This window comes from Panthera uncia (assembly GCF_023721935.1).
Source record: "Panthera uncia isolate 11264 chromosome B3 unlocalized genomic scaffold, Puncia_PCG_1.0 HiC_scaffold_1, whole genome shotgun sequence".
NCBI lineage: Eukaryota > Metazoa > Chordata > Mammalia > Carnivora > Felidae > Panthera > Panthera uncia.
Window position 1 is genome coordinate 61,280,925 of NW_026057582.1, and position 14,066 is coordinate 61,294,990.

Here is a 14,066-nt window from a genome sequence, read left to right on the forward strand (position 1 = left end):
AGATTCTAGAAGGGGAGGACAATGCTTGGAAGAAAGGAATGGCATGAATGAGTTTCCCGTTTTCACAGCTTATAGACTGAGTGCAGGCCCTGGTCAGGGCTAAATACCCACAGAAAATTCAGTCTCTTTATCCTGAAGAACTAGAGAACAGTTTGGGGGTAACTACAGCTACTGGAAAATGAGGGAAAGAAAGGAGAGAGCCAGAGAGGGAAAGACTCAACCCATATATCATGTTACCCAAATCTGTGGCTGATTCTATAACCACATATACACAAGACAGACTCCAGGCAGCTTAGCTAAGGATAAAAAAAAGGGAGATTTGAGCTGCCACCCAAATTAAAAAAAAAATTTTTTTTTTTTTAACGTTTATTTATTTTTGAGACAGAGAGAGACAGAGCATGAACGGGGGAGGGTCACAGAGAGAGGGAGACAAAGAATCTGAAACAGGCTCCAGGCTCTGAGCTGTCAGCACAGAGCCCGACGCGGGGCTCGAACCCACCGACCGCGAGATCGTGACCTGAGCCGAAGTCGGACGCTTAACCGACCAAGCCACCCAGGTGCCCCCTGCCACCCAAATTTTAATTGCCTGCTAGAACAAATCAACATTCTTTGGAGGAATATAACAGAATCCATGTCAACTGCATTAAATATTAATGGATAAAATACTCCAATTAAAGGCAGAAACTGTCAGAATGGATAAAAAAGCAAACCTCAAATATATGCTATCTACCACAGACACACTTTCTAAATGAATGGAAAAAAAGATTACCATATAAACAGTAAGCATCAGAAAGTTGAATGGACAATATTAATATCAGACAAAGTAGAGATTTCAAGACAACAAATGTATCAGAGATAAAGAGGGACACTTCAAAAAAAATGTCACAGAATGTCAAAAAATGTCATAGAAAAATCAATTCATAAGAAAGAAGACAGAACAATCATAATGTATATGCACCTTATAAGAGTACTTTAAAATACATATAAGTAAAATTGACAAAATTAAAAAGAGAAATGACCAATCCCATCCAGTTTAAGATTTTACCACCACCACTGGGCAACTGAAATAGACATAAACACACAAAGTAGACATTCATGATATGGACCACACTATCGATCACCTTGACTGAGTTGTAGCTACAGAACACTACTGGCAACAACTGAAGAATATACATGCACATGGTGTAATACAAATGCACATGGTACCTTTACTGAGACAGAGCATATATTAGAGACCATAAAACAAGTCTCAATAAATTTTAAAGTACTGAAATCCCTAATTACTTGAAAATTTTAAAACACCCTTCTAAATAATCCATGGATCAAAGACATAATCATAAGAGAAACTTAAAAATATTTTGAACTGACTGGTAATAATGTATCAAAATTTGTAGGATGCAGCTAAAAGAAGGAATTGTATTGCTATGGTAGAAAGACCCTAAGGTGGCCTCCTCTCTATAATCCCTGCCTCCGGGTGTTCACATCTTTGTGTAATCCCCTCCTCCTGAATGTGAGCAGGACCGTTACTTGCTTCTGACAAAATGTGGCAAAGGTGATGGGATGTCATTCTCCTAATTACATAAGACATCTTAAAAGCAAAAACGTATGTTACCTTCCATTGCATATTTCTCCTACCATCATCTTTTTGTAACATTGTTTTTTTGCCTTAAAGGTAAATGTCTGCCCCAAATGAATATGCAAAATTTTAAAATAAAAATGTTTAATTAATACAGCTTAATGCTTCTAAGACAGCCAAACTAATTCCAATTACTTCATAAGTTGAAACGTACACTGATAGCTTTGAATGCAAAAATATTATCAGAGGTAACAATTATGGCATTTACAGATGTCATTAAGTGAGCTTATAAAATGATTTACCTGTGACATGAGGCTAATTTCAGTCCTTAACTGTACTTGTATGTGTCTCATTTATCAATAAAATTATATATACATAGTTTATATATAAACAGATATATAAACAGATATATTTATATAAATATAAACATATATAAAGACTCTGTCTTGCTAGCAGACTAACTCTAGAGATTCCTCTTGCTGACTTGCTAAATGGCTGTATGACAAAGAACCATGTGTGTCTTCCAGTGAACAGTCAGCTAGTAGCTGGGACCCTCAGTCTTATACTGAAAGGAAATGAATTCTACCAACATCCTCAGTGAGCTTGAAAGCAGAGTCTTCTCTAGTTGAACCTCCAGATGAAAACACAACCCAGACATGATTGCAGCCTTGTGATATTCTAAGCAAACTACTCCTGACCCACAGTAACTGTGACTTAATAAATGTATTAGTTTTAGTGGCTAAGTTTGTAGTAATGTTTATGCAGCATAGAAAACTAATATGCTAGCCTTGTTTATATTAGACAAGGTCTAAAATCAATTATTTAAGTTACTACTTTAAGAAAATAGGAGGGTGTCTGGGTGGCTCAGTTAGTTGAGCGCCCAACTTTAGCTTGGGTCATGACCTCACTGTTCATGAGTTCGAGCCCCACATTGGGGTCTGTGCTGCCAGCTCAGAGCCTGGAGCCTGCTTCAGATTCTGTCTCTTCCTCTCTCTACACCTCCCTTGTTCACACACTCTTATCAAAAATAAATAAACCTTAAAAAAAAGTTTTTTTAAATAAAAAGAAAGAAACTTAGAAGGGGCACCTGGGTGGCTCACTTGGTTAAATTTCCGACTTTGGCTCAGGTCACGAGTTCACAGTTTGTGAGTTCGAGCAAGCATGGGGCTCTCTGCAATCAGCTCAGAGCCCGCTTTGGATCCTCTTCCCCCCCCCCTCTTTCTGCCCATTCCCCTGCTCATGTGCTCTCTCTCCCTCTCTCAAAATAAACATTAAAAAAAATAAGAAACTAAGGAAAGGTAAAATAAACCTGGTTCCCCCAAATTTCCTTATCTAATTCCCATCTATATCAATTCACCTTCTCTGAAGGAACCTTTCCTGGCTCTCCCTGGCTATGTCAGTTTCTTTCCTTTTTTTTTTTTTTTTAAGATTTTTATTTATTTCTTATTTTTTGGAGTAATTTCTACACCAAACATAGAGCTCGAAGTCCTAACTCTGAGATCAAGAGCCACACGCTCAACTAACTGAGCCAGCCAGGTGGCCCATGTGTCACTTTCTATAGTAACCTTCTTTGTACTGTTATTTTAGTACTCACCGTGTTGCACTGTAATTTCCAATAAAATTTTATATAAATGAATCTCTATTGTAATATTACCAGTGTAAAATATATATTTTATAGTAATTTCCAGAAAAATGGAAACTGCTGGAGTAAAGAATCTTGAGACAACATAATAAGTAAAAAGTATCTTCTAAAGAAACACTGGTAGGGTAAAAATATAGTTTACAGCAGAGGGGAGCATGAAGGCTAATTAAGAAAAAAACAGAACAGCATAAGGGGAACATTTAAAGGTGTATTTGTTTTTTAAAGCCGGAATTCAAATATTGGAAATAGTAATTAAACACTTTATTTCCATCACTAAAGATTGGGGCTTTTAGGGTAAAATTTCAGAAAAACTTACAAACTAGCAAGCACTATTACATTAATCTCCATAATCTGTTTTTGAATGTCCAAAATTATGCAGGATAATAACTGATAGTCCATTTCCCATTTTTTAAATAGAACAAATTATAATGAATTACACTCAATCTCAAGTCTTCATTTCCTTAAATACATAGTAAAATACATATTTGTAAAGTATTAGGTTGACCCACGAAAATCACTTTAATAGGTAAAAAAAATAGTAAAATATCAGCAGTTTCACGTGGTTCAACCTAACAATAAACCATTAGGTTAGAACGCAAATTGCTTCCTTGACCACAAACAAAATGGTAAATCAACAGTTGTTTTGTATAGTTATCTATTTCACAGTCATCTCTTATTCACTTTCTTTCCTTATACTTTTTCCCAGCACCTTCCCAACTTTTCTGGGAGTCATTTGTATAGTACTAGGAAAAAAACAGGGGGAAAATATAAAAGATACTGTGATAAAACGTTCAGGACAATCACGATACCAGACAATGGCTCATACTACGACCTGCAACAGCAGAGATGCATATCCCCTTTATGAACACTCATCGGCTTTGCAAGGCATCTATAGATGATTCTGAGGTTCTGCCAATTACAGGGCTATACTCAAGATTTTCCCCACCCATAATTTTGTTTAAAATGCTGTACTGAGTTTTGAGAGATAGATACGGGTTTTTTTCCCCCATATAAACATGGGCTGGAAAAATAAAAAAATGAAATGAGAGATCTATACATTCTATGAAGTTTGATTATGGAAAAAAAAAAACAAAACACCAAAAAGGTTGTTCTACTGAGGCAAGGCAGGTATTCTGCAAAATATGTCTATTTAATTTCAATGCTGCATGCTAGAAACTTTTTGTTAGTAAGATTTTTGGAAGCTGTTTATTCTTCTGTCTTTCCCTAACCTTGGAACATAAATGAGAAGTGCATCTCATTCCTTAGCACCACCTATTACCCTCTTTAAAACTGTGATCTTTGGGGTGCCTGGATGGCTCAGTCAGTTGAACATCCGACTCTTGATTTTGGCTCAAGTCATGATCTCAGGTCCTGGGATTGAACCCTGCATCCAGCTCTGCGCTGGGTATGGAGCCTCCTTGGGATCCTCTCCCTCCCCACCCCCTCTCTCTCTGCATCTTTGCCCCCCTCCTCCACTCACTTGTGGGCGCTCTCCCAAATGAAAAGACAAAACAACTGTGATCTTTAAGCAGGTGGGGTCATTAGAAATCTTGGCACTGGCATGGGGATGTAGAGGGTGTATATGAGGTTTGAAAACATAGTGTTTGATCTCGTTACTTTCTGGTGTAGTTATAATATGTATGTATTTATGTATGCAGACATTTAATTTCAAATCGATTCAAGGAGGGCATGAGAAGTCTAGGTTCAGAAACACTATTTTTTTTTTAATGTTTATTTATTTTTGAGGGGGGGGGGGAGAGAGGGAGGTGCATGAGCAGGGGAGGGACAAAGAGAGAAGGGGACAGAGTATCCAAGATGGGCTCCAGGCTGACAGCAGTGAGCCTAATGTGGGGCCTGAACTCATGAACTGTGAGATCATGACTGAGCCGAAGTCAGATGCTCGACTGAATGACCAGGTGCCCCAGAAATACTACTTTAACACGAGTTGTTTTTTTTTTTTTAATAGCAAAAAATGTAAACAGTAAATACTTCCCAGTCCATTTATTTCTAAAACTCTTGATTCCATTTTTATCACCCACTCATTTCTTCCTGACAGCATCCCTCACTGAAACATTTATTGAGCACTTACTTTGTGAAAGACACTGTTCTAATAAGTACATTGTATCCATTAAGTCATTAAATCCTTACAGCCCTATAAGGGACATGAAATTATTATTTCTATTTTACAAATCGAAGAAAATTCTCATAGTTGGTGTGGAGCAAGAACTTGAACTCAGGAATCCTGGCTTTGATACTATGCCAGACTGGTATTTCTAGATTAGAAAAGTGTCCTATCCAGTGTGATTCTACCAGTCTATTTCTTTCCTGTTCCTTATCAGTATACTCCCTTCTTAGAAGCAACTGGGCAGTGCTCATATCCCCCTGGCAGGCACATTCAAATGACACTCCTCTCCTCCCTTGCCAGACCTATCCAGCAAAGGATCAGCAAAAGCAGGAGAGAAAAGCCCGAAAATAGTGAGGTTTATTTTGTCCCACCTGGGCCTTAGTTTCTTCATTGATAACTTAGGGATTTCTGAAATTAGATTTCAAAGCTGGTGCTCTGTGTATAGTTCTACAATTTTTACATACACACACCCTGAATACATTCATTAAAAGAAAATTTTCAGTAGTTACTAAAGAGTACAAACAACAATGAGAAATCATTCTCTTACTCCCTGGGAGCAAACACTGTCAACAGTCTGTAATTATGGGTAACATTTTAACTTTAAATTTGTACCTCTATTTTTTAAATTATTGCCTTTAGACTACATTTATGTTTTGAGTCCAACTATGGAAGAGGAGGAGCATACACTCACCTCTCCATTAATCTTTCCTTCCCCAGTCACCTCCCCATTTTTGCTTTATTTTTTTCCACTATCAAAGTTAACAATTTGCACTCATAATTCTTATATACTTTGTCTCTGGTGGATTCTAAAGTTTATAAACTCATCAAGAGCATTCACAATATTATAATGTACAAATATTTCACTAGAGAACCAAGTATGGATAGACCATAAAAAAGTAAATACTCCATGTTTACAGAGCTACTAAGCTAACAGACCAAAAAAATGAGCCAAAGAATCAAATAAGCACCTAAAAACATTTACTGAGCATTTAATACTGTGCTAAGCACTCTACATGTACCATCATATTTAATCCTCAAAACAAGCACACAGGAAGGAATTGTTAACCCAACTCTGCAAACGGAAACTAAGGCTAATGTTAATGTTATAGATCACTTGCCCAGGTTGGCTAGTATGCAGTATGCAAGGATCTGAATCCAGGTAAGGCTCCAGGGCCTGACCTCTTCACTATACTGCTTGCTCACACTAACTGTTCTTTCACTTTCCTTTTCCTAGCAATATCTAATTAGTGCCCTGAATAGCAGAATGTGTTATTCAACAAGGCAGTGCTTAAAGTCATCCTGTCTAGAGATTAAGCTTTTGGACTACATGTTTCATTCCAAATCTTTTTAAATTACTTAACTGACACTATATCCAGCCTTTCTACTCACCTAATCTGGAAGTATTAAAGACTACTTTTTGGCTGGATTTCACAATACGGTATATAGCAAAGCAAAGAGTAGGTCTGACTTTTCCTGTTCACATATTAAAAATCATAAAATAGAACATTTAAAGCAGTAGTCCAATATAGAAAAATTCTCTAAAACTCGGGAAAGAAACTAAAAATGAAACTTCCTTGAGGAGTTATCTTTCTTCTGCCTTTGGTCATATTTTTCGTTGAGGATGAGTGAAAAGGGTTACTGAATTACCCTTGTTTCTTGCTACCTTGTAAACAGTATATAGCCATATACTGTGTAAGTTTCATTCCAAGTTATCTTGAACTATTTCTAAAATTTACAGGTGAAGAGAACCTCATTTATAGGTCAACTCTCTTATGATTTCCAAGCAGAGATGGTATTACTGTCCTCCCCAAAGCACTGTGGCGGTAAACTCACTCAAAAATCAAAGGATCATGGGGTCAGATGTAAATCAGATTCTCCAGATATTAATTAAATTCCCTATGGCAGGAGATTAAGAATCCCTGACACCATTTCAATCCAACAAAATATATTGTTACACTGAATGAATGGTAAATAGTTTAGGGTTTATTTCCACTAAGGCTGTCTTTCAGGAAACAGCTAGTTCCCCACTTCTCATCCACAATTCAAAACAAGCTTTTAAACTATTTAGAAACTTCAGATGTGGGTTAAAAGGGGATGCTAATTTCAAGAACAGCTCCAGAATTGACAGCCACTCACTCGATCTGCCAGTTTTTCAAAGATGTCCTGATCTGTAGATCCTTGTCATCTGGCACTTTTTACTTTTCTTTTTATACGTTTGTTTACGTTATATATTACTCCCTTTAAGCTGTGAGCTTCAGTATAGGAGAGGGTTTGACATCTTTGCATCCCCTAGGACCGCCACAGTGTCCTCCACATAAAAGGGTCTGGATGCCAGTGTGGAATTAACTACTACAAGGAAGTACATGTTGCAAACAAAGGAAAACGGAGAGGAGTGTTTTAATGGCAAACTTAAGGTGCCAATTATTCTTTAGAGAAGTCCAGATGTTGGGCCCATCCAGGCCAAAACGTAACAAGTGAAAAGGCGTCAAGAAACCAGAGTCCAGAATTGCAGTCCTACCTTCCTTAACTCTTTATTGTGTCCAGGAGGTGCGGCCTCTCGCCCTTAAGAGCCCGAGGCCTTCAGCCTTCGGGCCCCCCGATCCCTGCCTCCAGACAGGCGTGGGAACACCTTGGGAACGGACCCTGACTCGGCCTTTCTCCCGTCCCAGCTCGGGCCATGCTTCAGTCGCGGACCAAACTCCGGCCGCGTCTGCCTGTTCCAGGCCGTACCATGACAGAGCAATTCGAGTGGACCACAGGCGGACTCGGTTCACTCACCTACTTGGTAGAGCCGGCCCTCGGGTGAAAAAATGGTAATGTGGCGATCAAACCCAGCGCTGGAACCACGGGACATGTTGGCGCACCCACTATTTCAAGCACTGTCTCTGAGCCCCGTAGCTCCCGTACCAGGCGTACAAACCCCCCCGGAAGTTGCAGCAACTGCTTCCGGGGCACCGGCCGGCTTCATCCGCTCTTACGCGCGGAACTCGCGACTCCAGCTCCAATTCAGGCGCGGAGAGCGTTCCGAGGCCACACCCCTTCTTGGGGGGTGGGGAGAGCAGGGACGGTGCGGCGTGGGGGCGCTTTCAGTGAGCGCTTGCGTCAGCTACGCGTCTGAGCTGTGTGCAGATACCAGGTGAAACTGGCGTTGTGGCGGTTTAGAGTTTTCATCTGGAAAGTGAATGGACTGCAGCAAGGACGAAAAAGTTTTCAGGGGGCCCCGAGTAATAATCTGCCTACCGGTGGGACCTAAATGGATGGATGATGTGTTTAAGTCTCTCGTTAGTTTGGGGACGTATGTATCCAGCTTGTGTCTAGATTTCTTGCGTTCTTTCTAATCTACTCTTTACCCATCCACTTTTCTTCCTACTACAGGAGAAAATGCGTTGCAGGTGTTGCGGCAGTAACCGTTAATTTTAGGTACAGAAGGGAGCGGGTTCTAGTAGCTACTGGAAAGAACAGAACTGTCTTCTGGCCAGGCAAGGCCAGCAATCCCGACAGTTTTGTCTTAGAAGTAGAACTGAGGAAATATAGGTGAGGAATATGAGGAATCATGAAGTTAAGTTGCTTTAATTGATAAGAACGGAAAGGACATGGAGTATAGCCCTGTTCATTTGTTGAATGAACTAATGGGAGTAGCGGACTGGGTGGCTCCGGGGAGGAAAAGTGGCTTTTCAAATTGTAAAACGGTGCCTATTTTGACTTTTCCCCAAGGCACACTCCTATTTAACCAATATTAAATGCAAAACATGACGTTAGGCTGGTGTCCCTAACCTCCCCCGTTTGTGCATCTGGGAGGCCGGTTTTGCCAAGGTTTCGGGCACTTGAGTGCCTGCTGTAAGTAATACTAAAGGATTCTTACCTCTTTAACATATTTTCTCCTAAGCTCACTTTGCATTTAAAGGAAAAAAATGTGTAAGAACCTCTTAAGTAGTTCTTAAGGAAACCCCAAACGTCAACAATGTTTTTAAAAATTAAACCTCCATTTTTATCAAGCTGAAAAAGTCCAAAAGTGAGACATGATTAAGATAATAGTAAATGCATACAACATCTTTGGCACACAGGGTACTTTCCAGCTCTAATTTCCAAGTGTACCGATAAAAGTTGTCCGTTACTTCTGGCGCAGGTCCCTACCCTACCCTTAGGACCAACTCCTGACCTTTTGGGTGCTTTTTTCCTCACACTCTGAGCGACGCTAGTGTATTATAATTTACCGGACTTTACCTGAATAGTCATAAAGAGTTCTTTATAAGGCTGCTAAGGAGGGTGAACTCTTTTAGTCGCACAGCCTCAACAGCCCGCCACCCCATGCTGATGTCTCCCAAACCTACGTCTCTAGCTGGACCCTTCTCCAGAACACGTTCTTATCTAATTGCCTGTGGGATGTTTTTCACTTTGAGACACAAGGTACCTTAAAACGCAATGTATTTAAAACAGAGCTCATCATGTCATTTCTTCCCCCACCAAGCCAGTTCCTGCCCCTTGTACCACACTTTACAAGTACTCAGAACCCAAACCTTGCAGCAGTCTTCGATTCCTCAAAACTTCTTACTCTGTCCCTATATTATCCTGATCCTTCATTTTCTTTTTTTCTGTTCTGTAATTCATAATTTTGTTCACTGTTTATTGTCCCATCCCCCACCCCACCCCCACTGCCCCCACCCCCCACTTGCTCCACGAGGGCAAGAATCTTTGTTTTGTTCACTCCTGTAGCTCAGGCAACTTGAACAATGCCTAGCATATATCAAGTGCTCAATAAATATTAGTTGAATGAATGAATCCCTTACAGCATCGGGGTTAGGAGTACATCCTTTTCTATTTAAATATGGATTTAAATGCCATTTGTGGCAGTTACTAGATATGTGACCTTATGCAAACTCTCTAAGTCTGGATTCCCTTATCTATTAATTTTGGATAAGATCCACTTTATTGGAGGCTGTTGTGAGGATTAAATGAGAAGGCAAGTGAAGAACTAAACAAAGTACCTAGCACGTAACCTGGCGCATTAAACAGTTTATGTTATTGTTGCTTTCCTGTCTGGTTAGTTACCAAATCCTGTTGATTATTCCTATGGGATAGGATATGTCTGCTTTTCATTCCCACTGCCATGCAGTGATGGGATATTTAAAATCACAGACACTGGAAGCCATTAGGATGTCACATGTTCAAACAAATCCTCATCCCTTCTTAAGGTTACATTTAAGCTGGGCCCTGAAAGAGGCATTGGATTTCAGATGGTATATACATTTTAGTACTCAACCTGGAAAGAATCAACCTCATTTTCCACACAAACACAAACTGAAAGCTACAATTAGAACATTAGACTCCCTTAGGGCAGTGGTCACATTTATTTTGCTCCCTAGTGTATCCTCAATGGTAAACCATGTCTAGCATGAAGTAAGCACTCAGATCATTCAATGGATATGCATGCTCACTATCTGAGTTTTCTGTTATGTTTGTTTTTCCTAATTTGGAGATATTTGTGAATAAATGAGAAATCCAAATTTCAAAAACTTAAAATGTCAGAGATTTTATATTAGAATTTGAGATTTTTTTTTCCCCATACACAAATGAATTCCTCTGGGAAATCTTTCTGAAAGACAAACCCCTCGCTGATTCCACTGCTAAGGGAAATCCCCTGGAAGCAGACTGACTATGTGCCACTGGGTGCCAAGCAGGAGCCAAACTACTCACCCAGGTGGACTTCCCCCTTGGGTTAGGGAGCTTTCACCAAAGTCGTCAATACTCTTGTAGCTTTAACACAGGCCTATGGGGGCAGACTTGCTGTGTCTGTGTGGAAAATTTGATCTTCCTCTCTGTGGGGCCACCAAGTTAGACTTTTTGAAATGACTTTCTGGTTTTTTGAAAAATTTTAGAGATGACTTGACATCTTGTGAGTCTTGGAAAATCTCCTGGGGGCCTCCATTTGGCAAGGCCCATATTCTCCCCTGGGGGTGGAGGTAGGTGGAAGGTTGGGGTTACCCACAAGGCAAAGGTAAAAAGTGGCAGCGTAGATTCCCAGTGACTGCAGACATGCTGAATCACGTGGTGTTTAAAGGCAAGATAAGAATTTAGCCCTTAGCTTACAGTGAGCCCAGGGAATATAAAAATGGAGCTTATCTGTGTTTCCATGTGATATTAGCAGATGTTGAAACACAGTGCCCTGTGAGTTAGCCATCAACACTGGTAACAGTATTTTAGGAGAGTGAGGATTTCTTGATGTTAAGGGACCCCAAAGGTCAACTGGAGCCAGGACAGAGCTCAGGATGTAGCAGCTTGGGTGGACAGTAGGAGGGAGGTAGACCTCTGCCCAGCTCCCTGGCCAGACTTCCCAGTCAGGTGCTTCTCAGGGAACTGAGGGCAGGGACCTGGCTCTATTTGTATGTTTCCCTGTTTGTATCGTTCTCACAGCAATGTCAGTCCTACAGCTCTTCCTCCAGTAGCTATGGTTGGCTGCCTGGGAGTTGTCATTCTGGCTGAGTCTCTGGGAAGGAGAAAAGTGATGTCTCTGTACTCTAGTTCTATATAATTTATGGGCAGAAAAGAAGGACAAATGCACCAAATGTGGGGGAAGTGTGCTTCTGTGACTTACATGAAGCACTTGATTATGCCCTTACTTGAAAGTCCTTCAAATCCTTTACGTGACCAGATTCTAATAAAGCAACACTCCCCTGCCCCCTTGTCCATAACATCTAGTGTGGTTCTCTCATCCTCCAATACCAATGGTGAGTACAAGATGATGTCTATCAACATAGCAGTCACACAACTGTCATTTCCATTCTGCTCCATCCTTTCCTTACCAGTCCATATAATTCTGTGCCTGGATTCTATTAGTCATCGCCAATATTGAGAATGTTGTCATTTGCTTTGAAAGGGAATAAACTTGCATCAGCCTAACCCAAAGGACATTTAACTAAAACTATCCAGGAATCCCCCACCTTCCCTTAAATAGAGCCAAAACTTTTTTTTTTCTTTTTTAGAGCCAAAACCTTTAGCTTTCAGTTTACCCTTGATTTTTAGCTATAACAACGTCAGTATTATCCTCTTACAACTTTTGACGTTTCTCTTGCTTTCTCAAACCCTCCTTAAATGAAGATGCAATGCTCGACTGATCTCTTGTTTCTGGAAGCCAAAGGTCTTGAGAAACACTTGAGAGTTCTCATGGGTCTCCCCAGAATACTGGAAGAAGCAATGGAAGACCCCAGCTGTCTTGGGCTTAACCGTTGGTGGTTTTTAACATACAACTTCCCCTTAGGCATGATAACACAGGAAGCCCTGCATAGCTTAAGAGAACAGCAAATGTTCCAGTGAAAAATCTGAAGGGGAAGGGAGGGGCCTGAGTCTCGAACATGGTCAGGCTCTGAGTGTCAGAAGCGCTGAATTACAATCTGAGCCTTGCCAGAGACTACCTGATGACCATGACCTCGGTTTCTTAAACAGGCAAGCATGCTGTACCCACCTTAAAGGCACAAAGAAAAAAATATTAACCACTACTGTGAAAATAAGTCACATACTAATAGACTTGAACTCAGCTTCTCTCTTTGTAAAGGGGAGCCACTGGTGAATAAAGGACTGGATTGTTGGCTATTTTGCTTTGATCTCACCCTAGTACAGAAGGAAACCAAGTACTGCACCAACCTGCACTGCACTCTGCTATTGTTCAGAAGTGAAAGTCTATTTTCTTAACTTGGAGAGCAGCCAGTTCTTACCCACCCTGTCCCACACACATGCAGCCTCACCCACGGCTGTGGACAGGGGGGTGGGAACTGTAAGCATCAATCAGTTCATTGATAAGATTTTCATACCTATCATCTTGAGGTCTTTAGGAATGTTATTTAACTTCATTCGCTTTGCTCGCCACCCTCACCCTTACCCCCATTCCAGCCCCCTAATCAGGTGGGGAAAAGAAGGTACAGAAGTTGGCCAGCACCAAGAGACCGAATTAAGGACAGAGAGGAAATAAGACTCAGCAGCCTTCCCTTTAGCCTAGAGACACTTCCTCTTCCTTGAGGTTTCCTAATTGGCTTCCTCTAATTCCTATTTTCTTACCACAAAATTAAGTCATCTCTGATGCTCAGAATCAGCCAGCCTCTCTCGGGGTAGTAACAGGGGAGACAGCAAATGAATGAGGTTTCTGATCATTATAACCAATATTTTCAGTCACTAATTTAGGAACTAGTTTTGAGAAGCCAGTTATTGATGGGAAAGTAAGAGAATGCTCCAGTCTTATTTTCTCCTTGCTTTGAAATGATTGATGGACCTGAGTTGAGATCCCCAAATTTCACCCCAAATGCATTTTGTCCACAGTGGTCAAACAAAGGCAACTTTGAAAAATCAACCAATAACAGATCTAAAACATTTCCAAGAGTAAAAATTCTGGAATGAGGTCTTACAGGTGTATAGCAAATTTTATTCCAGTTATCACAGTGCATGTACATAATGATGCCTAATACATCATACTGAATTCATATAAGACATAGGGGGCTTACATGGTAATGATTATAGAGGGTGGCAGTGAGAAGTTAATATTTCTTGAGGATCAAAGGATCAGACACCAAAGACTATGTTCTTGAGTTAGCTCACACACAAAATACCATGGAGCAAGAGGGGAATTCACTCAAAGGAGAAGTGGGAATTGGAGATAAAAATCAGGAAGATATTTTCAAACAACTTCTCCAAAGTCATTCAACAAACATGTATTGAGCCCCTTCTATGAGTAAGAG

At 40.4% G+C, this 14,066-nt stretch overlaps 1 protein-coding gene across 3 annotated transcripts in view; it reads right to left on the reverse strand.

Annotated features, from left to right (window-relative positions):
- The window catches only part of PSMA6 (proteasome 20S subunit alpha 6), a 30,154-nt gene that overhangs the window by 10,647 nt on the left and 5,441 nt on the right, over positions 1-14,066 (reverse strand). Inside the window, exon 1 of one of the 3 annotated variants that reach the window (XM_049612889.1) lies at positions 8,122-8,288. The exons of 1 other annotated variant lie outside the window; for it this stretch is intronic. In XM_049612889.1, coding sequence (XP_049468846.1) covers positions 8,122-8,197 — 76 coding nt within the window. In that variant the 5' untranslated portion in view covers positions 8,198-8,288. Of the gene's footprint in view, positions 1-8,121; positions 8,289-14,066 lie in introns of those variants that run through there. One more of the 3 variants, XM_049612887.1, reaches the window with a different exon arrangement.